Below are 27,299 nucleotides of genomic sequence, written 5' to 3' on the forward strand. Positions count from 1 at the left end.
GCACCGAAACGCTAAACCGTCATTCAGATGACAACTCATCGCGTACTCGGCCTATGCCCATAAAAGCCTTTCTCTATCTCATGTATTTATCTCTCGGCGCTTTCCACCTCTGATTCTCTCATCCCTCCATCTTTCGTCGCGTCTCGCGCATTGAGATCTCTTACTTTCGATCGCGAGTCCCGAATCAATGGGCCATCAGTCGGTCAGGCTCCAGTTCTTTTACACGCCTCATCGTCTGCTCGCATTTATCTCACTCATGCTCCTAGCATTTCGCTCTTTTCTGCTTGTTGCTCTCTCCTCGTCGCTCTACGATTTTAATCCGTTAGTTTCATCCGAATTTTAAATATCTCGAAGACGATACCGGAATTCCAGCTAGTAAGTGTGAAAATACGAGACAGTACAGTCGAGTATAATTAACACACAGTAAAAAGTTAAAACAACAAGCCATGCGTATCTGAATTTCATTCAAGGAATAGTAAGAATTCGTTGATAGGAAAGAAAAATGAGAAAATAAAACATACAGCCGTATTCGATAATTATAGACTTAATTTATTTGCGTATTTATAAATATACATATTTTATCGCAGCTACGCAAAACAATAAATATCGAGGATGATTGGTGCGTGAATGATTTCATACGTGCGATGATCTAAAATGTCGTAGAGTGAACACAACTGAATAAGAGACAGCGAAAAGAGAAATTACAAATATGAGAGTTTTATCAATAGTTTAGAGAGAATTATCCGCAAGATGGAAATAAATAAAAATTACACGAAAAAAAAGAAGAAAATTTTGCAAGAGGAAATGACGACATGATTAAAAAGATGCTATGATAACGTTTGTAATTTTTTTCCTAGATTGACGATGGTTTGTATGCGGAATAGGCGATATCATGTCCCGATCTCGCCCATCCGCCCGATCCATGTCCTCCCCCAACTTGAACGACTTCGTGTCCATGCTCGTGGCTACCAGATACGAGTTTCTTCAATCCGATGATAGAAGCGAGTACGAGAGCAAGTTTGCTCACTATCAATGCTTTACCAGCTAACAGCGCGAGAGCGCCGAGCGCCAGGGGTACTAATGTACCACCAATTAATAAAGGAATAGCAAGAAGACCACCCATTTTACCTTTCTTCTTACGACCTAGAAAAAATAATATAATTACGATTTAATGAAAAAAATTCTACATATATCTAACAATAAAATAATAGGATTATAACGAACAATTATTTAAATTAATCTCATTATAATAAAAATGTAAACTGTTTAAATTGTACCTATATTTTATATATACATATTTATTTCAATTATACAAAGATATTTTATTTTATTATTTATCACGTTATTGGAACAACTTTATTAACGGTATCTTCCTACCTTCTTCCGTGAGACTACGTTGAAATTCTTCTACATTCGGTAACTTTAGCTTTAGAGTATGACTTTGAAAGAATTTGGCAATTTTGTCGAAAATCATGTTATTAAGAGCGTCCTCTTTGTCTTCCAATGCTCGGGGTAAACTAGCCTCAATTTCCTGCATAGATTTTTCTGGTTCAGATTCATTAGTAGATGATTCATCTTGAACTAGCGTGACGCCATCAGCTACATTCAATTGTGCAGTTCGAGAAACCCTATCTATAGCCGACAAGAGTTTCAGCTTTAGACAAGGACTTAGTTCCGCACCGGAACATTCCTTGTATACTTGATAGACAGAGCGTAAGTCGCTAAATAGGCCATTACTATTCGATCTTGCGGTTTGTTGCTCATTGATGGAATTAGATATGGGATTAGTTTCAGCTGATCTCGCAGAGACCGCTGTTAATACAGCCAGACATATATAATAGTGCGCAAACTGTTTCATTTTGCAAAGTGAATATCTGCGAAGAAATATTAATTTGACATTCACACTAAATGATTAATATATCAATAATTTAGTTCTATAATTTAATAATCAAGACAATTATCTGTTGATCTAACATGTTGATAGAGTAAGCCAACTAATAAATAAATCAGTTATTAAAGGATAAGGTAATTATTTATTTTCGTATATGTAATATGTGTATAAACATAAATAATTTTTTAATAGTTCAAAATTTTTAATTGTAAGAAAATCGTTATTCATACCACAATTAACTATATTGTTAAAAAAATTATAATTGATTAAAATTTATTAAACTTAGAAAAAATCAACTTCTAAATTTATAAAAAATGTTTATGCCCTATAAAATATATCTCAAAGCATAATTTCTATTCAAGAATATATCATGATATTCTTCGAATCACTTTTGCGTTATCTAACTCAGGATAAATTCAGGACATATTTTTATATAAAATCGTATGTGTGTGTATGTGTATTTCTCGTATATATCACAGGTCTATAAAACTTCAACACTTAATACGATTGCTCAAAGTTCGAATGAAGCCACGCAAGTCAATCACTGTACCTTCCACGTGGCTCGATATGAAAATCAAATTTGTCCTTTGCTTCTCTCTTAGCTATCCGACTGCATCCACGCGGGTACCGACTTTTGGTTAATTTGGTTAATACCACGATGCGTATATACCTGAGAGCGTATATACGAGATGCGTGTATACCTGAGAGCACTCTAAGTAGACTGTACGTAACGGAAGCCCTGCCCTAGCTCTATATATCTAGCCAGGTATACCTCCGTACCGAGCGATATTCTCCCCACTCGGTTAGCATCAGTATTTGCCGCCACCATTTCGCGACTATTTTCATACTCGGACATTGATTTGAGAACGGTTTGCTTTTACACTTACAACCAACCACCCGGGAGGGCGAGAGTAGAGAGCAGAATTCCATGCGCTTCATGATCTATCGAGTGCTCCCCCCGGATTTGTCTCCCACCAGCGACACGTTAGGTGCATCCGAGAGATTCCATCGCAGTTTTGCCATGAGCGGAGTTCCGTGCTTTCCTGAGGATCTCTTCTTCTTCTTCCTCTTAATTATCCTTCGCCCGTTCGCACGTTGATATCCAATTATTTGGACCGCCGAATTATTTCGACCGGTTTAACCGCATTTTGTTCGTATCGTTATTCCGTTGCCCCTCTTGTGCGTAGGCGGCACGTTTATACTTACGTATTAACTGCCAGTCGACGCGGTTCGATGATCCCGCTTTTGTTCCTTAGATCTAATTTCTCGTCGTCACTCAGGTTCATGGAGGCATAAAAATAAGATTGAAAATGAAAGGAATGAACCCATTTCGGAATGAGCCGTTGAAAACGCAAGATACACGCACCAAAGTGTCAAGTCGAAATATTAGAATATGTCGCGGATGTACAATAGAAAGCGCATTGAATGACGTTCACACGCGGTCATTGATATATTTGATAAGCAGGAAGCGCAATAAAATATAAAGTGTGTTATTGGCACGGGGCTACATACCCATAGATTATTCTCTCCCCGTTTATGATACTATAAAATCGTTTCCTTAAACCAAGGCGGCGAGGTAATTTTTAGGAATCCGTTGCGAGTCCTGTCTGTCTTTTTCCTAGACTGTCTTAATTATTTGAGATTTTTTAGCGGTAATACCAAATTTAGAGATTTAGTAGAAGAGATTATATTTCCAAATATAATACCTGAAAATGTTTCATAAAAAACTTATCCAGATATTGATCGAGACAGTTTAAAGTTACTACGATACAAAATTATCATCATCACATATGTACGATTGGATATAACTGCATTTCTCAAGTATTGGACACACAGTTATACTACTGGCATTAAACTTGTGATTCTTTGGTTCAGCTATTAAATCAAGGTGACAATGTACGTTCCACTTTTCAATGAAAGATCGAACAAACGTTTCCCTTTACGCACTAACATAATCATGTCATCGAAAAAGAGAAACGATGAATCGGCGAATTAACGTATACCGTTACGCGCGTTAGGCACAATTTCTTCATCCAATTAATCATCTAATTCACATGACGCTTCATCCTTCTACTTGGTCCTTCGTATCCTTGACTTTTCATCCTGTTCAATTCGACATACGCCAATGGACACAGCATTAACTAGGTCATACTAATTGTAAGTGAAAACTCATAGCACGTATATATATTATTACTTGGATACTTCGGTTTCCACAAGGAAAAAAATAAAACAAAGATCATCACGTGAAATAAAAAAAATAGTAAAATAATCTTTATAATCGTAGAAATATTATTAGAATATAATTTCCTTAGCGCATATCATTGTACTACCCCCTTCGTCTTCATTAACACAGCGTTAAAACTGTCAGCGCATGACGTTTTCATTGAGTCACACGCTACTCAAGAAAGCATTGCGACCGGATAACGGATGCGAAGGAAAGAGACGCTTCTTCTTCTCATTCTCGATCGTTTCGCAGTTCGTTCCCCGTCGCGCCGCGTTGTCGTCACGAGTCCACGCGACTGCAATGCTGCCGGCCGGAACTTACCTGCATAATGTCGCGTTACCGATTTCTCATACGCATACGTGCCGTGAAAATGATCTCCTAACGCGACGGCGCGGCATGGCGAAAGCGACGGATCTCATCCGGACGTAGGACATTACGATAAGACGCGAGATAATAATCGTGCGTCCAGGTTCCATTTCCGATTCGCGGAACCATCGGGCCGCAGTTCTGAATTCCATTTTGCACAACCGTTTCGTCGTACGGTGATTTTCTCCAACCGGCCCGATACGCGTGGCTGCTCGGCCGATGAAACTGTCGTTATTATACATCCTTTTTCTTCTTTAAGGCCACTCTGGTAACAGCGGGAAGAGCAGTGTTACCCACGGTATGCAGGTTACCAGTTGTACCTGACTGCCTGTGTGTCCGGTTTTGGAGGATAATTACTGGGTTAAATTAAATATCGACTATGTTATACCGTGATTATGATGCACTTTTTTATTCCCACTATACCTATGAATCAGCGAAAAATCTAGAAAAATCTTATTTAAAATTCACGGACGCTTTATGTAGAATTAATCTTTGTGAGACTAATAATGAGTCAAATTAGTGTCCTATATTAATGTTTATATGACATGGAAACACATTTTTCTAATATTAATGCTACTCACGCTTTTATATGAATATTAACTTGTGTTTTGCAATGAAGGTTATATTTTAAAGATAAATTAACTTTTTATAAATAATTCAAATCAAGTAATCTCAATTTTTGCAGAAATAAATTAATTATATATGAATATACATACACATGTGTGTGTGTGTGTGTGTGTGTTGTGTGTGTGTGTGTGTGTGTGTGTGTGTAGAAATAGCTAAATAAAAAATAAGATGTGTTCAATCAATATTAATCCCTTTTGAGTTTTTGAATAAGAAAATTGCTTTGAATTTCTGCTAAGTAGAAATTTGCTAATAATTCTAATAAAAATAGGCAACAAAAAATGCAAAAAGGAGAGAAAGACAGAAGTTGCAAATTATTTCTGCCTATATCGTAAATTTACATTTATAAATGAATCGTACATGATCCTGTATATATTATATGATATTGCGTTCCTGTAATAGACCGTCTATGTTGCACATTCCTCGACTACTTTCGCCCGCGCTTATAAACTTCATCCTATTTTCTTTATCTATTTATGTATGGAAAATGTGGTACAGCAGCGCATCCGGTCTATGATCGTCTTGCTACGAGTTCAATAGACCGTATTTCACGGCCTTACGTTACGCTTTATGACTACGAGTGCAAGTGCAGTATTATGTATAAATAGAAGCACTCGGTCATGAACCACGGTCACTTTTACGAGAGCCGCAGGATGCGCTGGTTTCTTCGGCCGGCGAACGTTATAGATGAACTTATCAATGAAACTTTTTTTCTTCGGGATAAGGACGGAGGCATCTCATTTGTTGTTTTTTTTATTACAAAAACAGGAGGTGTCATATGGAAGCACGCAGTCGAACATCAAATAAATATTAATTAATATAAGATACAACGAATAAATAACGAATTCACATAGGCTACGTATATAAAACAATGAGCATCTCCCAGAGGTACTGGTGACTGGCCGCGGAATCGGCCATGTTATATAAGGTAAAATAAAAGAGAAGAAGAAGTTAAAGAAGATAAGAATCAGAATATAAGAGATCACGTAAGGATGAAAAAAGGATAGATAGATTAATTCGAGAAGATTTTAAACTGAAAATAGCGAAATCTCGAATCAAAAATAACATTGGAAATCGTAGGTAGCGGCATATTTTCTTGGAAAGTAGGAGATAGATTCATAGCAACAGTAAGAAAGGAAGTAAGTAAGAAAGGAAAAAGGAAAGAAATAACGAGGAATGCAGCAAGTGAAGCAGGCGTGAGTGTAATGAAAGGGAAGAGAATCATCAGAAGAAAATGGAAGAGAAGCGAGAAGCGGCGCGGGACGGAAACTTTCTATGGTACGCTTAAGCTTGTGGTTGGGGTTGGTGGGCGCGATACGCAATTTCATGAGCATCTTGTGGCAGACTCCTGGCCCATCCGTGTCCACTGGTACCGTAACCACCGCCAAAGTCACCGCCGCCGCCGCCGCCGCCGCCACCGCCGTAACCGCCATGGTCATCATGGCTAACGTGGCTGCTGGTGTGATGCGGATGCGAAACTACTTCGTAAGTCACATGCTTCTGGTGAGAACCGAGAAGTTTCTTCAGCCCGATGATGGCTGATATCACGAGAGCGATCTTGCCCACGAGCAAAGCCTTGCCAGCAATCATGGCAATCGCTCCGAGTGCCAGTGGTAATAAAGCGGCCGCTTTCAGAGCCATGGCCATCATCAGGGGTCCTAAGATTTTTTGCGCCTTCTCTGTAATATTTAAAATGTTTATATTTTAGTTTATCAAAATAAGGGATAGATATTTGTCTCGGATATATTTCTTCAAAATTACTCTTGAGCTTCTAGCTGTTTAATGTGATTTTATTAGCATATAAATATGTTTTAAAATCGTATTTGTTTACTATTTCTGTCATACTTTACTTTAAACGCCTGAAAGTATATCTTTGATTAAAAAAAAACGTGTTTTTATATATGTCTATTTAGAATTTATAATCGTATTATTGTAATTAATGTAAATTATTAGTCTGTTCAGACATTTTATTTGTAAAATAAGATCAGCATGTATGTAATTCATATATTTATGTATATTTTTTGCTAATTATGAAATGTAATTCATATATTTATGTATATTTCTTGCTAATTATGAAATGTGAATATGAAATATGAATTGTGAGGTTTGATGTTATCATTCTCTTTTCACACTTCTGTGGAGAATGGGAATTTGAGTACATCGTCAGCTGTATAGCAGGCATAGTTTAAGAATATACAATTTTCATTCTATAATGCGAATTACCTTATTATTTGATGTACTATCAACTTATCTATGTTTTCACGGAATGATATATTTATGCATACAAAATGCGTACAAAATGCATATCATCTTTGTGTGCTTATTTATAGTTGGTCATGCATTTAGGTTCAATTTGAGAAAGATATAAAAATCTTCAATTATAAGAAAAGTTAATTTTATTAAAAGACAATATCAATTCTTAGATAGTAATAATTAAAGATTTAAAAATCTGATATAAAATTAATATAACAAAATATGATTTTCAAACTTTGATTTTAAAAAATATGTATATTGATTGAAATGTCATAATGTAACGACTGATCAAGATAATAAAATTTGTAAATGATGTGATGTAATCCCGAACTAATTTGTATGGAAAACTGATCGTTAATATTCGTACGCTGGAATTAATAATCGTGTAACAGTAATAGCAATTTATAAATAGATAAAATGCTGAGATACAAACGTGCGCACAAGTCAATTGTTCGAGCGTCGTTTGTAAGCCCGATAATAATAGTCTTCTGTCAAATCACGTCACGCCGATCACGGAGATGTTAATGTTTTTTAAAACGGAATAGTCGAAGGTCAAGGCAAAGTACTAGGATGGAAAGTGTGTCAAAAATCTTGTGCGGCAGGATCTCTCTCGCTCTTTATCTATCTCTCTCCCAACCTTTCGGTATCACCGGCGCTCTCCTCCTCCGTTGAGAGGTTCAAGGAGAAGCGGAACCAGTTTCTCAGTGGGTCAACGTCTGCGACCGGTATGAGCTTCCTCGTCGTCATCGTCGCTGTTCACACGGCGGCAATGAACGCAGAGAACTCTCATACCGCAGCTGACGTTGTCCCGATGAACTGTGATTACTTCTTCGTTATGCGAAGAATTTACCTCTTTTTCTTTTCTATTATATATTTCATTATATATGACTTAAAAAATATTCTTGTTAAAAAGTAGAAGAATGCAAATTAATAGCAGAGAAACGTTAGATAGATATTATTTGTATTATATATTAATAAAAAAAATTTTTACACGCAGATATATAATAGAGAAAAGCTCTAAAACTCCGAAATTACATGATATAAAAATTGTAAATAATTGCATAAATAAATATTTTTTACTGTAAAATTATTTCTTAAAGTATTTATATAAATAATTTCTTTCTTCCCGTATTGTATGGAGTAATTAAAAAAGGTATAATTTTGATTAAAATTCTGATATTTATAGATGCAAATGTATGATAAATAGATGCAAATATATAATAAGTAGATGCATTGAGAACACTTGGGATGATTCACAGAATTACTCGATTGCTAGTTTCGCTTTTAAAGTATCTTTTATTTAGCAATCATTATAAGCAAATTTAATAAAATGTAATTATAGATGTTGTTGTAATCGATTTTGTATTACGAGCTGTACTACATTTGTATTCGAGTGTATCCAAGTCCTTAAGATAAATATTAAGATGTAATTTTCATGGCGTGCTATACTCACTCTTTTTTCCACGGCTCTCGACAGCATTGTCGCTAAAATCCTCAAAACTGCGTCCAGCAGACTCAATTGCTCCCAAAATATCGCTGCCCTTGAGGTCAACTTTGACTGAATGTGTCTTCAGGAATCTTCCAAGACGATCGAACAATAATGTATCCAAATCGCTGGATTCGATAGATCTGGCAAAAATGCGAATATAAACATAAATATATTCAAACAAAGTTCGATGTTTAAATTGGCATAAGCGCAATCTCGTAGCTGACAAACACAGAACGACAAACAACCAACCTTGGAGCACCTTCGCCCTCGGCGTTGGACGTTTTTACAACAGTGATGCCTTCAGATAGCGTAATGTCCTCTTTGTCGGCCAGCATCTTGTCGACAAACGTGAATACTTTGTACTTGATGCAGCTGATGGACTCCTTCTTCAAACAATCGCTGTATATGCTCGCCACCAGATCGTTCTCACTTCCGCTGGCCTTGTCGCTGGTCGGCAATGCCAAGGTCGCGGTCAACGCCGCCGACACCCACAATAACGTCACGAAATGCTTGGCCATGGTCACCGAAGTACGACTTCACCGCGTTATACGCGTCGTCAAGTCGCGTGCGTCACCGTGCAGTCCGTTTCTCGACTCCTCCGTGCCCAACGTGCGCGTTGTTCGATCAAGCACGCCAGGATGCACCGATGCTGCCTCGTGTGTTACATCTAAAAGAGGTTGCTTTGCTTTTATACCGAAGTATCGCACGAGGGGAACCCTCGTGGATTCGCAGGCCACCGGGGGTCCGCATTCGCGACATACGCTCTCTCGCCTCCCTCCTTTCGCCTTGCTCCTCTCTCGTTACCCCCCACCCCTTTCTCTCTCTTGCTCTGTAGAGTGTATCGGATGCCACAGGATCTCCCCACACTGACTTCCTCCCCTTTCGTCGATCTCCCTCTCGTCATCCCGCTTATTTTGACAAAGTAAAAACTAAGCGTGGCGCGAGAAAGAGGAAAAATGGTAGAAATGCGATCAAAGAAAGATTGAAAAAAATATATAGTACAGATGCCTATATCGATTATCTTGATACATACTCAGCATTTTGTAGCTATGACGTGTATTCTGAAATAATGACATATTCTTAAATTATATTCTTCTGAAGCCTACAAGCCTTTTCTTCTTCATATTTCTCCATCTATACTCTTGTTGCTAACGTATCCATGGTCTCACGCTATGGACCTACTTTAAGTCACATTAACCCACGAAGAAGAAAAGTCTCTTCAGGAGAGAGATCAATTGGAACTAAATACAAAGAAGGAAGTATGGAATGAAAGAAACTTGTAGGCAGCCTGGATGATGGAAAAAGTATATGTAGATCCTCTGTGATTTACCGCACCATTTCGCCCGACCACCCGCCTACTATTATTACGACCTAGAGTGTTGTGCGACTTAAATTACCATTGCACATGCAGAAGTATGCGGCCGTATGCGTCGTAGTGACGTTGATTCGAGACGCCTAATCGAGAAATTCTGGTCAACTGTGAGATTCCTCGATGATCGTCTGCCAGTGTGCAAATCATGGAACGAAATTCTTGGGCTCTTAAAATGAGTTACTCAATATTTCTCCTCGTTTATTCAAATAACCAGAAGTGCTTCGGCCGCTCCAGATACTTCAACTCAACGAGGCCATATAGGCAGTAGTTTCGATAGGTATACGATGCGTCGCATGTACCTCTCAAGGATGAAGATTCAGTGTCGGCGGATGCGATTACAAGGTCCATTAGCGACAACTGATGACTCATGTCGTACAACTTTGGCTTGATTAATTCATTGTACTAAGTAGCACAATGTAGAACGCAAAGAATCTAGATACTAAGTCGCTTACGGTAAATTGTAATTATTTTCGTTCCTTTACGCAGCTTTCCTAAATACAATGGTGAATATAAGGAATTATCTTGTCATCTGATCGCTTAATTTTAGTCGGAAGTTGTGATTTATAGCGATCGCTCTGAACCTATAGATAGAGACAAAACTATACGAAGAACATCTCGTATACGAGCGTTCTTAACGTACAGAAAGCATTTAATTGTGCTGAGATGATATTGCTCTACCTCCGAAAATTCATTGGCAGATGATAAACATGAGATATCATTCCTGGAACGAGGTCGCTCACCTATTTATAACTGGGTCGAGAGTTGGGCAATCATTTTGGTATCTTTCTCTCTCTTTCTCTCTCTCTCTCTCTCTCTCTCTCTCCCTCCCTCTCCTCTATCTCTGTCTTTCTTTCTCTTTTTCTTATTCTTTCTCACAGTAACCATGTTCTCGATCCCGACTTCTCTCGGGGATCAAGATCCCCTCTGTACCCAAGAACGAATGTCGCCTTGAGCGAAATCACACACCTGACGCGGCCTGTAACCTGGCGGGTTCTTTAAAACAAGCTTCAAGTAAAACGAACAAAATATTGAACAGAAAATTACGCCTATATCTTTTAAATAAAAGCAAATGTTTCGTATATCCTCGATACTTAACTGGATCGAAAAATAACCGATGTCCTCATTAACAATTCGTTTATCTGGTAATATATGAATAAATGAATAAATGAATTGATGTTCATACTCTTGTTACATCAATATTATACTGGTATTATACTTATAATGGAATTATTTTAACACATTTTTATCAGCACGCTGTTTTTTCATCTTTAGATCGTATTAATACAAGGAAATTGACTGAAGGTAGAGAAGTCTTTATTAAAGGTTCCTCAGAACGTGTTACAGGGGAGACAGAGAGATCAATGCTGGGTAAGCACGAAGAGAATGTCAAGAATAAGTGAATGAGAGAAACCGAGCTCGAATATCGCAACGTTTCTGCGATACTAATTAGTTAGCCGCCGAAAGCAATTAAGCACAAGAACAGCAATCAGATTATAGCAGATATATCCATTTTATACGACTACGTGACCCTGGCCGTAAGTCGTTGAAAGTCACGGGAAAGGTAACGGTCGTCTAGCAATTGTTTCGAAATCGTGGCGCTCGGTTAAGTTCAAGTTGTATGTGTAGCCAGCATCTTAGCCAATGCATAATGTCTATACATGAGCCATTGAATTCAGACACCAATATCTTATGCATGTACTATGTATCAAGATTTCAGACTGATTTCAGTCTGATCTGCAAAGTAAGAGTGCTTTTCACGGGTATCTTACGTGAGAATCTGTCAAATTAAATACATAATAATAAAAGATCGAAAAGTAGATAAAGCGTGTGATGAATTTTGACTCGCAAATGGAAGATTGAATGAACTTTACTTATAAATAAGTAGAATATATATGAATAATATATGAATAAAATATAGACTTTATTATTTATATTTCTGACATTATAAATAAATAGAATATATCTAGGAATGTAAATGATTCAAATTTTTAAATTGCTAAATATCTCGCCACCGTTAATGAAGAGAAATGTTTGAATTGCAAATAATAATACGCAAAATGATAAAGAGATCATTCTATGCCAATTGACGATATGCACACCTAATAATGACCTAGCAAATCGACCTATCATCTAGTAACCCAGTGACGCATGAGAAACTCTCGAAACTAATCGTGACGTGAGAATCATACTTGGATTTAGATGCGAGTAAAGACGCGATCGACACGGAACTTTACGACTCTCTAATAATAAGACGATGAACATTTGGCGCTATCAACACGGAGAAATTACGCTTTTCTGAGCTCAAAGAACGATTTTATTCATCCGCTTGTTCAACGCGGGCCACAATGATAAGTTTCATAAAATTTGTTTATTCACTCCACGCACATCGCTTCGCATTACATGATACAGAAGAAATATTATAACATTTTCTATTTTCAAAATATTATTATTAGGTGTACAAATAAGTTTCCGCCGTTTTTTATCAAAAATTAAGTATTTATTGTGAAAGAATGATACATAATGTTTTATTGATGTAAGCCAAAATGTAAGTGCAAGTTCTTTTTGCGTTTGGCACGAATCTTCATTCAATAATGCTTCCAATTCCGCATCTTCGTACACTTTCGGCCTTCCGCTACATTCTTTGTCTTCGACGTCAAATTCACCGTTCTTAAATTTTCGAAACCATTCACAACAACTTCTCTCACTTAAGGCAGCCTTACCATATGCTTCTACAAGTAATCGATGAGCCTCAGCTGCAGATTTCTTCAAATTAAAGAAGTAAATCAAAAGTTCCCGCAAATGACGCTTATTCGGCTCAAAACTCGGCATTTTCGCACAAAAAAAAATATATGATGCTGATACAAAATCGCTAGTATTTCAAGGTTATGTTGTTGACAGATGTCCAACCTTACGATTAATGTTTTACATTAGACAATTTTAACCATAGCTTGCTAGTGGCGCCGTCTTTTGTCAAACGGCGGAAACTTATTTGTATATCTAATATATATTTGCGATGTATGATACTTTATGAAACTTTAAACAAAAACTGAGTAAAATTCTAAGTGATTATCTGAAACAAATAAATTACTAATTATATAAAAATGTAAGTATGAATATACAGTAAATAAGTTATATTACTACACAAACAAGAATTCTATGAATTAAGTAATTGAAATTTAAAAAGAAAATTTTAAAAGAATATCTTTTATTGCAACGTATAAATAATATAGAGGCTTAAATACATAATATACATACTTTGAATATAAAATACAAAAAATATAAAGCAATAAATAGCTTGAAATTGTTAGAAAAAAGATACTTGCTCCAATCTCACTTGTCAGTGGTATTAATATAACGTTGCACTCGGTTATATTACGAACGAAAGTAACTCCTCTTCCTCTCGAAGCAATTCCGCGTCTTTTTCCCCGTTGTTCTTCCAGCAGTCACGTCGTTGTAGTCGTTGTGTTACAGAGGAGTGTAATGATGCATGACAATCGCTTTTTTTACACTGACGCATTGCCTCCTCTTCGCGCCATCCTTATATCTCATGCTATGTTTCGTACAAATAATATATTTTTTGCCATATTTTATTCACTTGTAAATCTAATATATTTTCTATTTAGCTATATGCTTTTTGCTTAAAGCAAATTATTTACGGGCTATTATCGCGATATTCATTACATGGAGTCGTCTATACGCTGGTTAAAAAAAATCACAAGTTTTACTTTACTCCCAAAACTTACTATTAATTGCTTTCTTTTCTTTTTCGATGACAATCATATTTTTTCAGTATATGTAAGTACTAATTATCAGTGTCCACATCGTCGTAATCCAACGTATCGTTCTAAAAAAATACGACGTTATATGTATCTGGATATATCTATAATGTATTGTCGAAGTAAAATTCTTTTTATTACATCAAGTGAGGTTCTAACGTAGTGCGAGAAAGAAACGCGTTATTTTGCCTCAACCTCCTTTCCAGCTAGTTATTTTTCTTCTATGTGGGACTTAAGGACATCCGTTTCGAGAGATTTAGTTGTATGCCTATCCTCTCGACCCGATTAGAAATGACGTACGTGTGCCGCGACCTCTTCTCGACCTCTGGCCATCACGGACCGAGAAAACAATCGACTTTGCCCGGATGCACCTGAGACATGCACTTTCCCCTACAACCGTCCGAGAATGCCGAGAGTCAGCCGGCATTTCCATCTCATCGGCTCAGTTTCGAGCCGCCGCTGGCCGGATGACTCGTCAAGGAAGCAGAACACTCGCGATGTATTAACGATTTCGAATGTGCTCTTTATGCAACGCGGCCGCGGCGCAGTTTCGTTCGTGAGAAAAAAAAAGAATGTTTCGGACCTTCCTGGAAGACTGGAAAGTTGCCGCTGCTGTCGCGATGATTTCTCTTTTTTGAAGCTTCTCTCTACCGGCCTTATGAACGATTTTCGTATTCAGGATTAAAAATAAAAATACAAAAAGGGCTTCTTAAAATTAGTGGAGTTAACGAATAAAAATTGATTATTATTTTAAGTTTGTACTTATAAAGTACTTTCACTATTATGTTACAGAAGTCTCACAGAAATCTCACAGAAAAGAAAAATAAAATATTTATTTTGAAATATGAAAACGCGCATAAATGGAAAAAAATCAATAAATACACATTCGAATTTTTTAAATACATATTAATGAATTACATATTACAAATTCGTAGCGTATAGTTTAATACGTTGCATGTACATTGTATTGGACTAGATTTAACTATTGAATTACGAATTATTACAGAAACATTTATGATCACGCTAAAACTTATGCAAAAATCGCCAAGTCGTAATACATACATAATATCGTATTTCATAATTAGCAAGTTACATCTTCACCAATCATACATATTATGACTAGCTTTTCAGTTTGATTATTTATTGATCTATTTTGCACATGTTTATGCGGATGAAGTATTGTTATATATTTAATGTACATCACGGAAGGGCCAGAGATGCCCTATTTACTATTTAATGATAATTAATAAAATAAATAAAAATAAATATCTCCATGATTATATGAATAAAAATCAACGTGAGGCTTAAAAGTCATCTTCCATCGACAGACTTCCATCGACATCCCGTTCTTCTCGTTGATTATAATAAAAAGAAGAAACAGAAGAAGAAAATATCAACGATCACTAGTGATGATATCCATATGCTTGGCTGTGCGCGTAATTAGAATCTTCCCAACCGGAAGAACCACCATTGCTCCATCCACCGGATACGGAATTGGACCATCCACTGTTAACGGGACTTGACCATCCACCGCTAACAGGACTTAAAAATCCACTACTCCAGCCACCATTGTAAGAAGTGACGTCGTGGTGCTTTTTGCCTGACCAGAATGTTTTTAAACCGATGAAGGCAGAGATGAGGAGAGAAATGATGGACGCTTGGATCGCCTTTTTCGCTAAGAATCCGGTGACAAAGTATAAGAGAACTCCCAAAATACCAAACTTTATTTTTGCGGCAATCAGGAGGGGTAAGAGTCCTTTTAAAAATCCTTTTTTCTTGCCTCGCGCTAGAATGTTAGAAAAGATTTATTAATTTAAGATCAATCAAATTAAATTATTCTTTTAAATAATTGTAAGACACGTAATTTCAATTTAATTTTATCGTAATACAAATAGAGATAAAATTAGTGTGAAAATTATTAGAAATAATTTATTAATTCTAATGCTACCTTCAACAATCTCATTGACAGCTTGACGAATTTCTGGTGGAGCAGATTCACTGAAGGCACGACCCGATTCTTGGATTTTCTCAAAAACCGATGCAAGATTGATCTGAAAAAAATTGGTGGTTTGCATTCAACCACATTGTATTTCTGAATATAAGATGCTAAGAGAGATAAAAAAATTTACATTAATATGATTTATGAATCATTAAAGTGACATTAAAACATTAAACCATTACTAAGATGCATTTCGTATTTCCCAAAATTTTGACCCCTATGTATCATTTTATCCTTGTTTAATATTCGATAAACAACAATTATGTAATAGCTTTAGTAATTGTTTAAGTACCCTAAGATTGCGACCGGTCAAAAATTGCCCAGCTTCATCGCTAATGAAGTTTTCAAGAGAATTTTGTCTTTCCACGATATTATTAGCGGCCTCCATCTCTTGGTCATAAGAAAGTTCCTTGATAGATCTGGCATTAACATTACTCTTCACGAGACTGACTCCGTTTATAAGCTCTAATTTATCCTTAGCAAAGAATTCTTTGGCGGTCCTATATAGAGTCTTCTGCACGCAGGATATGCTGTCTTGCTTCAGGCACTCGTCAATACTCTGACCGGTGATAAAAACGACCGCAGTTATCAAAATTATGAATTGCTTCAGTAGTTTCATGACTTGTTGCGAATTCCACGAGGCGTGTGATAAAAGCACCCGATTGCAGCGCGCGTTTATAGGAGATATAAAAAATTCGTAGATACCGATGGATCTACGAAATTAAAATTCACCGAATAAACTTCGTTGTGTAGAGTTAAATTTCGTGTGGTCCAGAGACAATCCGTTAGCTTATATTTGGTGGACCCCTCCTTTAGGTATGGGTCTCCATCATTGCCCCACCGACTTCTTTTTTTTCCTATTTGGCATGCATGAATACATATTCATCCAATAGACGAAGTGTACTTATGACAGAGGTTTGGCTAAGCCTATTACGACCTACCTACGACAAAACAAATAGAGGTCGGGCGTATAGATGCTATAAGGGGCTACACCTTGAGTGTTAAAATCGCTTTCTTTCAACAACGATTTTCTTAAGTATACCGGACTAACTTTACATTGCATTACAGGATATGCAATTTTTAGTTGAATGTATTGGATGTAGAGTATTAAGAACTCCGACCAAATGCGAATATAATATATAATAGAATGTAAAAACACAATTATGTAATATCGCATTACTAAAAAATTATTTCAATTATGATTATATAAAAAATTATATACATGGAATATAAAATATTTCTATTTTTATACATAGGCATGTATATAGTATTATTACTTATTTTTTTAACTTTATTTGTTACATAATCTTTAATTCCATTGAATTGAATTTTGTAAATAATATGAGTAACATTATTCGCATTTCATATAAGAAATATTTTAATATATATATATAATAATATAAAATCACAAATAATTTAGTATTTTCTCTCTCAATAATATTTGTTTTTGTCATTTTAATAAGTTTTTAATTTTATGAAACATATATATGATAATTATTTGAATAATGTTATATGTATGATAATTATTTGAATAATGTTAATATTTAATTCATACGCACATATTGTGTAAATTATTCATTTTCAAAGGTAGACTTATGTTCGCTCGAATTTAACGAATTTAAAAAATTTCTAGTTTGTTCTTATTATTTTACACATTTACATACTTAAATTGGAGAAACCTGATGATAAATTGGATGAGACCTGAATTTCAAGAATGTGTTAAATTTTATGTAAATAAACTCTAGAGAAAGCTCTTTCAACAATTTCTTAAACTCCAGCTTTAACTCTCATTCGCTTTGGTAAATGTCTGATCTATCCTAATTTATATTAACATTGCTTCGGTTCATTATCATCTTTAATACAAAAACGATGAAAAATTTAATAAGAAACGATAGCTACCTATTTTTTTAAATTACGAATATTATTTCAATTGAGCATAATGTGTAGTATATGAATTACGAAGATATTGAAAAATTTAATTGCCAAGTTCATCTAGTCATAATGCATTTATTATAATTTCTGCAAACAACAATAAGTAATGTTAAATAAGCTTATATAACAGTCTATTGCATTGTACTTTCCAATAAGGAAAAAAGAAAAATGATAGTAAATAACAGTAACGAATAACGTAATCTTTACGTCTGATTGAATCCTATACTCTTACTACTGAAAACTTCATTTGTAAAATTAGTACATACCGCTATACGAGACTCGAATAAACTCGTGTAAGCAAATAATAATATAACTAGCGATCCTTAAGTAGCTCAATTAGCTTTTTAGCGATGAACTATCATTGCAATTCAAGGGAAAGAGTCTGCAATACTCTCTTTTCGGACATAAATCCTTCTATGTGAGCCGTTCGGCGTTTAAGGAGCAGATACGGATGATCGATATGAATGAAAGAAAACTGGTATAGATCAGGTTCAAACATCCCGGATCCGACCTTCATCGCGGCACATGCGGACACCACTTTCTAGTGTGACCCTGCAACTCTCACGGGCCAATGGATAACGCTTCTTGTCATTTTCATTTCGTTTCTTCTTACCGGAAGTATAAAGCAGTACAATGCGACTATCAAGAAAATCTTCACATTCAGTAAGCGTATATGTGCGGCGTAGGTTTAAATTCCGAGAAAGTAAAACCAATGGTCTATATAGGACTAGATTTGTAAGACTGCAAGGCTATTAATGCGAGGGCGCATACTTCCATACTAATCAAAATTTCCAATTTGCGGAAATATAATTAAAAATATATGTAAGATATAAAATGTTTATTTATACCTTGGAAAGACAGCAACATTAAATTTGAAACAGGAATTAGACTTTTTTACTTAGAAAGTATTATATTAGACGTTTTCTATAGAAAGTGCGTTCTCTCTCTCTCTCTCTCTCTCTCTCTCTTTCTACTTTTTTATCTTTAAATCAGTTAAAGACATGTGACTTAGAACTGAGATGAGAAACGCGTTCCACATATTTTTATAGTAAACGACCTAATATTATGGAAAAGATAAGCATCATCCGATTATAAATTTGCAAGACTTTCTAACATTGATATTATTATCTTTTAACATTACACATTACAATCATTACTTTCCTTTATCATTTACATGTTCAATAAAATGAGATTATAAAGTGGAAGAGAGGAAGTGAAAAAATTGCATTCATTATACATTGTACATTTTACGTCCATTCTCTACTAAAAACCGCACGAGTCTCTTTGTTAATTTATGTACATAATCACTACGGAATAAAGAAGGAGCACTCTCGTCTTAAATTCGGTCAACAAATTCTCTCGTCATAAGAAGGGATTCATTGAAAAGCAAATACAACAACAACACAGTTCCCATTCCCGATCTTACGTCAATGCTCATTCATCCTTTCTCGGTCATTGGGTAGCACTCAGAATCCTTTCGTCAATCCTTCACTCCCAACAGAAGAGCAGCCTTAAAAAGTAAAACCAAAGTTTCTCCTGTATATACAACGACAGCAATGATCGTTAAACCACAGGCACGCCCATCGTGGTAAAATCACTATCCTTTACGCGGGAATACAACGTTGTAGATGAGACGTGTGATTTCGTTCAATGAAATGCAGATTGAAAACAGATATTTCAATTAAACAGATTACAATGACTCTCGCTCTTATCACACAAATTTATTAAAGTGATTATTATTGAAAAAATTTACTTGATTAACTTCTTTTTAAAATATTAAAGTATCAAAAAAATATATTAAAGGCATATTGCATAATATAAGAGATAGAATTGATATAATTTCTTCTATTAAAATCAATAATTGCATATTATTTTATGAAAAAGATGATCGGGAAAATTTATATTCAAATTTATCTTTATTATCAAATTTATTGAATATAACTTATATTCAAATTTATTCTCCTAATTTTCTCTCAATTTCATTTTCACAACAATAAATAATATTTGTTTTATATTAGAACAATTGTTAATTATAATTTTATAATGATAAAGAATATTAGAGAATAGTTAGAATATTATTAATTTCTTAATTTTCATAGCTTTTCTTGATAAAGTCTTATGTGAGGAAAAGTTTAACTCTACATTTTTTAATTACTTTTTTATAAAGAATTACCCTCTTTTCAAGTGCATTACCAGTTTATGTGTAAATATCTACATATTAAGGTCACCGACTTTTAGAGGTCATAGTATTTTTCCACACCAATATGTGAATGAAACAAAATGTTCCCACTGGTATCTAGAGAATCACTCAAAAAGTGTATCGATTTAGGACAGCAACGTCCATAAAAGCGTATCTAGCAATCGTGTTGCGTTTCCTGTCCTAAATCGGAAAGAACCGGTGGTCTTCGATATTCTAGCCTTCGAACTTGTCAGTAACTGGTTTAATGTCTGTCAATCGATTGTGCTAGGAATTTCTGATGCAATGTTCAATCAATTGGCCATCGACATGCGTACGACCTGAAAAATCAACCGGTAGCCAACCAGATCAAATTTGAATTTTAAATTTCTTTACGAAGTTTGTAATGAATGTGGAATGTAACGGGGCACTCTTCTGCGCCCAACTGGTTCTTCTCGTCTATGGACCATAACGCGATTGCTGTGCCAGAAACTTTGCCGGTAATTCTTTCCATATTGAGCATCATAAGCAATAGATCACAAATCAGCTCTATATATATATATAATATTATTAGACTATTAATTAATAATGAACATTAAAAACCATCTAAGTCATATATTTCTATTATAGTTCAGAATAATTAATAAAGATACAACAGAAGAGTTGAACAAAATAAACGATAATCCGAAACATGACAATAGATATATTGCCCATTCATTCCTTTGTACAGAGTTGTAAAAGTTATCTAGAAAGACCAAAGAAAAGAAAATAAATCGTTCATTTCTATTAATCACCGCGTTGGCAGTAATTGCAATTGATTACTGCTTTCAATCTTATTAAATATAATGAATCCGGTTTGATCGTAATTAGTGAGTATAACGCGCCATCTTTATTCTTTCTAGTCATTAGAAAAGTAGTGCAATGGATATAGGTAGAAAATTAAGCGAGAAGATGTACAATTAAATGGTGAATTTCGTAAAAAATTTGATTTGAATAATCAAATAATAACGAATTATGAATTAATTGATCCGACATTCCACGTAGGAATGGATATAGCGATCACAGACTGTAGACGCCGAGAAGCGATCGGTTCTGTTCGAGACTGCATCGCCGTCTGAGCTGCTTTCGGTGCGAATCTCCACGTTTTATGATATTCGAAACGTAAAAAAGGAAACGATTGGTATGTATGCCAGTGGGTCTTAGCCTCTTCCTTCCCCTACCACGCCACGTGGAGAAAGAAGGAGCCGAGGACTGTAGTGGGAGGAATCCAATACAGACAGAGAGAAGACGCGGCATAGAGAGATGCGTAAAGAGAAAGAGGATTCGTTCCTCTTACACCACTCGATCGAGCCTTTCTTCCATCATGCCTCCTCTCCTCTCCTCTATCTCTTTCTCCTTCGCTTTTTTTTCCTTCCACCGAGCTCTCCAATCCGCTCTGGGCATGAGATCCACGTGCACGCGCGGGAACATCGTGAATAAAAACAAGCACCGGCATTTGCGTCCACAGACGTGTTCTCGTAATTTATCTTTGAGTCTGAAAGACTCAAATTGGACTCTCTCAAGATTCACATCAAATTCCTCGTACAAATTGCTGCAGAATCCCGCTACATTCCAAGCTCAAGCGACTCTAAATTTTTATGAATTCGCGATCTTGAATAAGCAAATGTATGAAGTACATAATGAAACGCCGCGTTATTAATCAGATTCATATATCGTCGTTCAGCCATGTTTAACTTTCGATGCGCTATCGCTATTAGTCTATTTAGGCTTGACATTCGCGCACGGGTTATTATTAGCTTTGCATCGTCGCGACGTTAGCTAAATAAACGCTCATCGAGTAAACGCAGGTGAATATGCGACACGGTAGGTCGCTGGCACACTTTCCTCATTGGCTCGATTTGTTACCTCGTTCCTGCGATTTTCCAATGTTCCGTGTGCAAGTAAATGGGAAATATCGGCGGACTCGACTCAGCGAACCGTGTCGCTTCGTTTCCAAGCCTGTTATACGAAATATCTTATTAATTTCTAGTAATAAGCGACGTTACGCTGGCTCGTCCGAAAATTGCCTACTAAACGTTGCTTCCGTTTAAATTAATTTTGTGATTTATACACGTCTTGTTTAACGTTCAATTAAAATAAATGAGATTTCATTATTAATGTCATTAATAAATGTAAGTTAAACAATTTCGCGTTTCAATCGAGATGGTAATAAATGTAAAACACGTATATATTTCGTATCTTCCAAACACGTATGCTTTATTAACATGTGTTGCACAACAATAAATACGTGGGTAAAAAAAAAAATAAATAAATAAATAAAAAAATCGAACAACATACTTTGGTTTCTTCGGTGCGTGTCTGTAATTTTTCACTGAGAGTCCTGTCGAAGTGGCAGATCAATGGAGATCAGTTACCACGTTTCTCGCGAGCAAGCATTTGTTAAATATCACTTTCTACCGTAGCTGTCAATCAGTCATTGTCGTTTCGTCAATGTCACTGTCACTGATCTTGCGTCGCGTCACGTCTTCAGTTATTTCCCAGCGCCTATTAACCCTCCTACCGCAACTGACGTTTGCAGTTTTATAAACTATAAAGAAACGAAAGCCACGTTGTGAAAAGGATGGACGTTGCGTTAAATGAATGTGATGATGAATAAGAGAATAATGATGATGTGACTGAAATGTAAATTACGTGAGCGTAATGTCAATGTGCTGTTGTCAACGTAGTCGTATCTAGTCGTATCTATCTGAGAAGTTCGCTTTAGTAGCGATAAGAGAGTTGAGAAGCTGGAGAACCAATTCAATCTCGAGGTTGGTGCAATTAACGATTAAAAGCATCAAGACGGTCCCAAGTTAGCGTAAAGATGAGTATATCCTCTATAAGGCAACTGTGTGAAGTCAATGTCTTCGACTGATCTCTTCTTGCGATGGTGATGACCAACTTCCTGCGCGTAAACGACATGGTGACCGCCGCCGTGATCATCGCCACCACTCGCTAGTTTCTTCACGGCTACAATCAGTGACAGCATCAAAGCCATTGCCGAAACCATCAACGCCTTCATGGCTAGGAGACCCAATGCGCCGAAACCCATAGCAGCCATCATCTTACCTAGATTGTTTCAGAAGAAAAGTAAATTTTAAATTACAGTGAAATTTACATTATAAGATAGAATCGAACGTGAGACATGAAATTATGTTAAAAACATACTGTATGATTATGTAACAATATACATGTAATGATAATTGAATGTAAATATATACTTATTTCTTCTGTTAGATATAACTGAATAAAAATACAGTTTGAAAAGTATAATATAAAGTCCTAAATATCATATATTTATCACAAATATAATACATAAACTCGAAATCAATAAATGTTATATATAAAATAAAAAATAATTATTATTTACCGTCTTAATATTTTAACAAAATTGACGAAATATTTGCGCGAAGATGTATTACTTAATGTATATATGCGTTAGACAGAATGTAATAATTATTTAATATTTATAATTATCTTTTTCAATTATAATCACCTCTTCAATAATTATTCACGGAAACTTACCCATCATAAGCATCATTAAAAGGAGTCCACCGCCACCGCCCTTCTTGCCACCTTTGCCGCCGCCAAAACCGCCACCGCCGCCGCCGCCGCCGCCAAAACCGCCATCGCCACTCTTTCTCGCTAAAAAATGTAAGATTTTCAGAAAATTTCATAAATTTTCTTCGACATCTCAGTCGTGTCGCTCATAAATTACAAACCTTCTGCTTCGGAAGGCAAACTCTCCTTCAAAGCGGTTTCAATATTCGGTGGGAGTAAAGACGGCAGCTTGACTCTCAGTTCTCTGCCTTCCAGAAACTGTAAAAAGGGTCCGAGACCTCCAAAGCCCTTCAAAACTCTAGCCTTTCGGGAAGAGCCAGGTATCTCGACCAAAGATATTCCGTCGAAGAGCTGTATGTCCCGTTCCTTACTGGTGGTCTCCAGTAGCTGTTGTACAATCTTCCGTACAATTCGCACTCCGTGACAAGAAACCGACGCGTTCTTCGAATCCTCGGACGTGCATGACGTCGAGAATCCGGTCCATGTGTCCTTACTTTCGTTCGTGGCGGCGTCGATCGTATCGACGATGAAAAATCCGCAGATTGCCAACGTCAGACAGATGTGCAGACGTCGGCGATCGATTCCCGGTACGCTGTCTATCCAAAGCATCGTTTCGTCGTGGAAACGAGCGTGTCACGACGAACAAAACGATTTGGCTCCGTCGAAATCGCGGCGGGCCTTTATCCCTGCGCTTTTTGCGTCGTTAAACCACCGCGCGGCAAAACTAAGGGAACGTCGCGTGCGTATATCGTGAAGCTGCGGAACCTACGGCGGAGGTCCGAGTGCTGCAGCGTAAGTGCTTGCAATTCCCATTTATATAGATCTACTTGAGGGTCGGTGATTGTACCAAGAAAAAAGCAAGGAGAGCATCGGGCACGATGGCTGCCGTTCTCTGCTCTTGCTGTGCATTAGACGGTAATTTTTCGTTCACTTAGATGCCGGTCTCTTCGACGATTCGTTTAATTCTTGTTTCTCTGACGCGTTTCAGAGCGTTACGGCGCGGTTGGCTTGCGAGAGCGAGGTTCCATCATCGCATCGGCGCGGATGACGCCTTCACGCATCTTCCGCTCCCTTCCTTCGCCTATTTCCTTTACCTGCTCCGTCGGACGTAATTCGCATTTAGCGAGATCTCACTATTCTAGATCACGTACTACTACTGGCTCCCGGATCATTCGCAACTCTCTTCTCGTAGTTTGGCTTCTCTTTCCTTTCTCTCTTTCCCGCGCTTTAGTAGAGCGGAAGAGAACGTACCGATTTCGAATCGTGATCGCCGGTATCGATCGTAACACAATCGTACGCATCTCCGATAAATAATAGATGCGAGCGTAACGTGGTTGAACCCATGCGAGAAACCAACATAAAATTTTGCGTCCCTCCATCGATGGCTGCGAGACAGATTAATTATATATTGGCGAGTTTTTATTCTGACAGGTAGATCGTGTCAAACGTACGCAGGATAATGAGGAGGACGATGTAGCGGAGAATGTGAGAAATGCGAATTTACGTAGGAAGGGGTAGGGTGTGGAGGAAAACGAGAAAGAGATAAAGAAACCAATGATGGACAAAGATGACGAATGGCGTGGAAGGAAAGGAGAGATGACTATCCAAATCTAGTTCATCTTCATGTGCCTTTCTCTTCTGTTCCACTTCCCCTCACATGCCTACAACACCGCAATATATACGTAGCAGAGTCTGATAGGTATAACTACAACCGATTCCAAATTATTCTTCCGTTCCACGACACGGCTCGATCGCATGCGGACGATCGTGATCAACTAAAAACTTTACCGAAGCTCACGAGGCTTTAAAGACGGCGTTATCTATTAAAATTAGATTAATGTCGAAAGCAGTTGCGCTTTATCGCGTGTACATGCGGAATTCATACTTACAGTTAAGCAGGGTTGGAAAAGTTACTTTACAGGTTACTTACAAGTTACTTTTTATTATAGAAATTGAGCTCAACAAGTTCGGATATTTTAATTTTTCTATCATATTTTATCATTTGCTCCAATTTTGTATTATTTTTTACACTCAATTCCTACAACAAACGTACATATGGTAACCTAAGTAATTTATAGGTAACTTATAAAGTAACTTTCTCAACATTGCGCGCTTCCCAACACTACGTACCGAATGATAGTTTTTTTAATTAGTGCACGCTAAGCTGTGCTCTGTTTATTTTGAAGCACGGATATTTACGACTACATTCGTTGTGTATATACTGCATTGTATTTTAGTTCATTCATAAAATGGAGGTTTATTGTAAATTTATCTTGTGCAATGTAATGTTCGTTTAAATATCTAACGGGCCGTAACACAAGCATGTTATCGTGACATTATCGCGTTACGAGATTTTCGCATTTAAGTGTCGTCCTCTCTCTCTCTCTCTCTCTCTCTCTCTCTCTCTCTAGTTGTATTTTTTCCTATATTTTTATTTCGTTCGTTCACTATATTTAATTCTACTAAAATCTGAAGAAATGGCAACTAAATAGAAGAATTTGGTAAGTCCTAAAAAATTAGGGAACTCTTTTAACTTAATAAATTTCTAACTAACAAAATAATAAATTATCTATAAAAAAACTACTAATTTTGTTCGCTGTTGATTCAATTAAATATATACAATTGCAAAAATCTAAAATAATATTAACATTCTGTAAAGTTTATTGTTATGATAAGTTTTGATGTTACTTTTAAGACCGAATTAAGAATTAGAAAGATTATTTGCTATTTCTAAGGAAAATATATTAAATAAACCGATATCGTGTTAATTACGAGATAGTAGATCTTATCTTCTATAATGAAAATTTTCACTACTTTGCTCGGTGTTGTGTTAATATCTCCGATCTAAATAATTGCATCTCAAATAAAGAAGAATTCAGGTTATTAGCAAAGACCTACATATAATAAATCAACAATTAATTAATTTCAGATTCGTTCAGTTGTGATAATTTTCTGATATCGATAACTTTAATTATTTGCCTAGCGATAAATGGTAAATTATGCAGGTAAGAAGAAGAATGCAGGCACCGCCAACAAATATCAGATAGTAACAGTTTGTAATAACAGTAATTGAGTTAAGATAAAAAAATATATATTTATCAACGAACATCGGTATGTCAACGATATCCGTATACGATCGAGGTTTCGGACACACCAGAGACTTCAGTTTCTTTCTCCACCACGCGTGAGAACGGTTTTCAAAAAAGAAAAGGAGAAAGAAAAAAGGATAAAGAAATTGGGTCAAGTCCGCGATGCCCCCGTACGTTGGAAATCGAAAGTCGATTTCTTGAATGGTACGAGATGAACGGTACTCTCTTTCTGCCACATTGCGTCTGTCTTATCTCGCGAATATCCTTCGAATCCTTCAAAATCGATCAGAATGGAGAAAGCGGAAACATTGTCAGATAGAGGTCAACTTATTTAAATGAGAAATGTCTGGCATATCACGTGGTCCAGACAATTTTTTTTTTTTATTTAATAGACGTGCCTAATTCTTCTTTTAACACATAAATTCTTTGTTCTCATTTAGATAAATATTATATAAGTGCATTCTATAGATATGCATATAGTATACGTAAATTGAAAGATAAATTATAT

At 36.3% G+C, this 27,299-nt stretch overlaps 4 protein-coding genes across 4 annotated transcripts; all 4 read right to left on the minus strand.

Moving 5' to 3' along the window:
* Positions 1–528: 528 nt before the first annotated feature.
* LOC105153532 (uncharacterized) lies at positions 529–4,066 on the minus strand. Its single transcript, XM_011068436.2, has 3 exons — positions 2,442–4,066; positions 1,378–1,874; positions 529–1,143 (listed from the first exon to the last, which is right to left on the minus strand). Exons 2-3 carry the CDS (start codon positions 1,856–1,858, stop codon positions 854–856), a joined length of 771 nt encoding a protein of 256 aa, XP_011066738.1. The 5' UTR covers positions 1,859–1,874; positions 2,442–4,066; the 3' UTR covers positions 529–853.
* Positions 4,067–6,196: 2,130 nt separating this feature from the next.
* On the minus strand, positions 6,197–9,529 carry LOC105153534 (hypothetical protein). The gene is made up of 3 exons (XM_011068439.2): positions 9,097–9,529; positions 8,812–8,987; positions 6,197–6,784 (listed from the first exon to the last, which is right to left on the minus strand). The coding sequence occupies exons 1-3, from the start codon at positions 9,363–9,365 to the stop codon at positions 6,390–6,392; spliced, it is 840 nt and encodes a 279-aa protein (XP_011066741.1). The 5' UTR covers positions 9,366–9,529; the 3' UTR covers positions 6,197–6,389.
* Positions 9,530–10,956: 1,427 nt separating this feature from the next.
* Osi6 (DUF1676 domain-containing protein Osi6) lies at positions 10,957–16,747 on the minus strand. Its single transcript, XM_011068440.2, has 3 exons — positions 16,287–16,747; positions 15,944–16,046; positions 10,957–15,781 (listed from the first exon to the last, which is right to left on the minus strand). Exons 1-3 carry the CDS (start codon positions 16,611–16,613, stop codon positions 15,399–15,401), a joined length of 813 nt encoding a protein of 270 aa, XP_011066742.1. The 5' UTR covers positions 16,614–16,747; the 3' UTR covers positions 10,957–15,398.
* Positions 16,748–16,925: 178 nt separating this feature from the next.
* On the minus strand, positions 16,926–25,631 carry LOC105153536 (hypothetical protein). The gene is made up of 3 exons (XM_011068441.2): positions 23,864–25,631; positions 23,667–23,786; positions 16,926–23,210 (listed from the first exon to the last, which is right to left on the minus strand). Exons 1-3 carry the CDS (start codon positions 24,309–24,311, stop codon positions 22,939–22,941), a joined length of 840 nt encoding a protein of 279 aa, XP_011066743.1. The 5' UTR covers positions 24,312–25,631; the 3' UTR covers positions 16,926–22,938.
* Positions 25,632–27,299: the final 1,668 nt, after the last annotated feature.

This window comes from Acromyrmex echinatior, chromosome 5 (assembly GCF_024713525.1).
Source record: "Acromyrmex echinatior isolate Ae372 chromosome 5, ASM2471352v2, whole genome shotgun sequence".
In the NCBI taxonomy this organism is placed as follows: domain Eukaryota; kingdom Metazoa; phylum Arthropoda; class Insecta; order Hymenoptera; family Formicidae; genus Acromyrmex; species Acromyrmex echinatior.

Coding starts and splice junctions, on each gene's coding strand:
- LOC105153532 (XM_011068436.2), bottom strand. CDS start 1,858: ATGAAACAGTTTGCGCACTATTATATATGTCTGGCTGTATTAACAGCG. Junction 1,144..1,377: donor ACGTAGTCTCACGGAAGAAG/GTAGGAAGATAC, acceptor TATTTTTTCTAG/GTCGTAAGAAGAAAGGTAAA.
- LOC105153534 (XM_011068439.2), bottom strand. CDS start 9,365: ATGGCCAAGCATTTCGTGACGTTATTGTGGGTGTCGGCGGCGTTGACC. Junction 8,988..9,096: donor GAGGGCGAAGGTGCTCCAAG/GTTGGTTGTTTG, acceptor CATTTTTGCCAG/ATCTATCGAATCCAGCGATT. Junction 6,785..8,811: donor CGAGAGCCGTGGAAAAAAGA/GTGAGTATAGCA, acceptor TAAATATTACAG/AGAAGGCGCAAAAAATCTTA.
- Osi6 (XM_011068440.2), bottom strand. CDS start 16,613: ATGAAACTACTGAAGCAATTCATAATTTTGATAACTGCGGTCGTTTTT. Junction 16,047..16,286: donor TGACCGGTCGCAATCTTAGG/GTACTTAAACAA, acceptor AATTTTTTTCAG/ATCAATCTTGCATCGGTTTT. Junction 15,782..15,943: donor TGTCAATGAGATTGTTGAAG/GTAGCATTAGAA, acceptor CTAACATTCTAG/CGCGAGGCAAGAAAAAAGGA.
- LOC105153536 (XM_011068441.2), bottom strand. CDS start 24,311: ATGCTTTGGATAGACAGCGTACCGGGAATCGATCGCCGACGTCTGCAC. Junction 23,787..23,863: donor TTTGCCTTCCGAAGCAGAAG/GTTTGTAATTTA, acceptor TACATTTTTTAG/CGAGAAAGAGTGGCGATGGC. Junction 23,211..23,666: donor TTTAATGATGCTTATGATGG/GTAAGTTTCCGT, acceptor GAAACAATCTAG/GTAAGATGATGGCTGCTATG.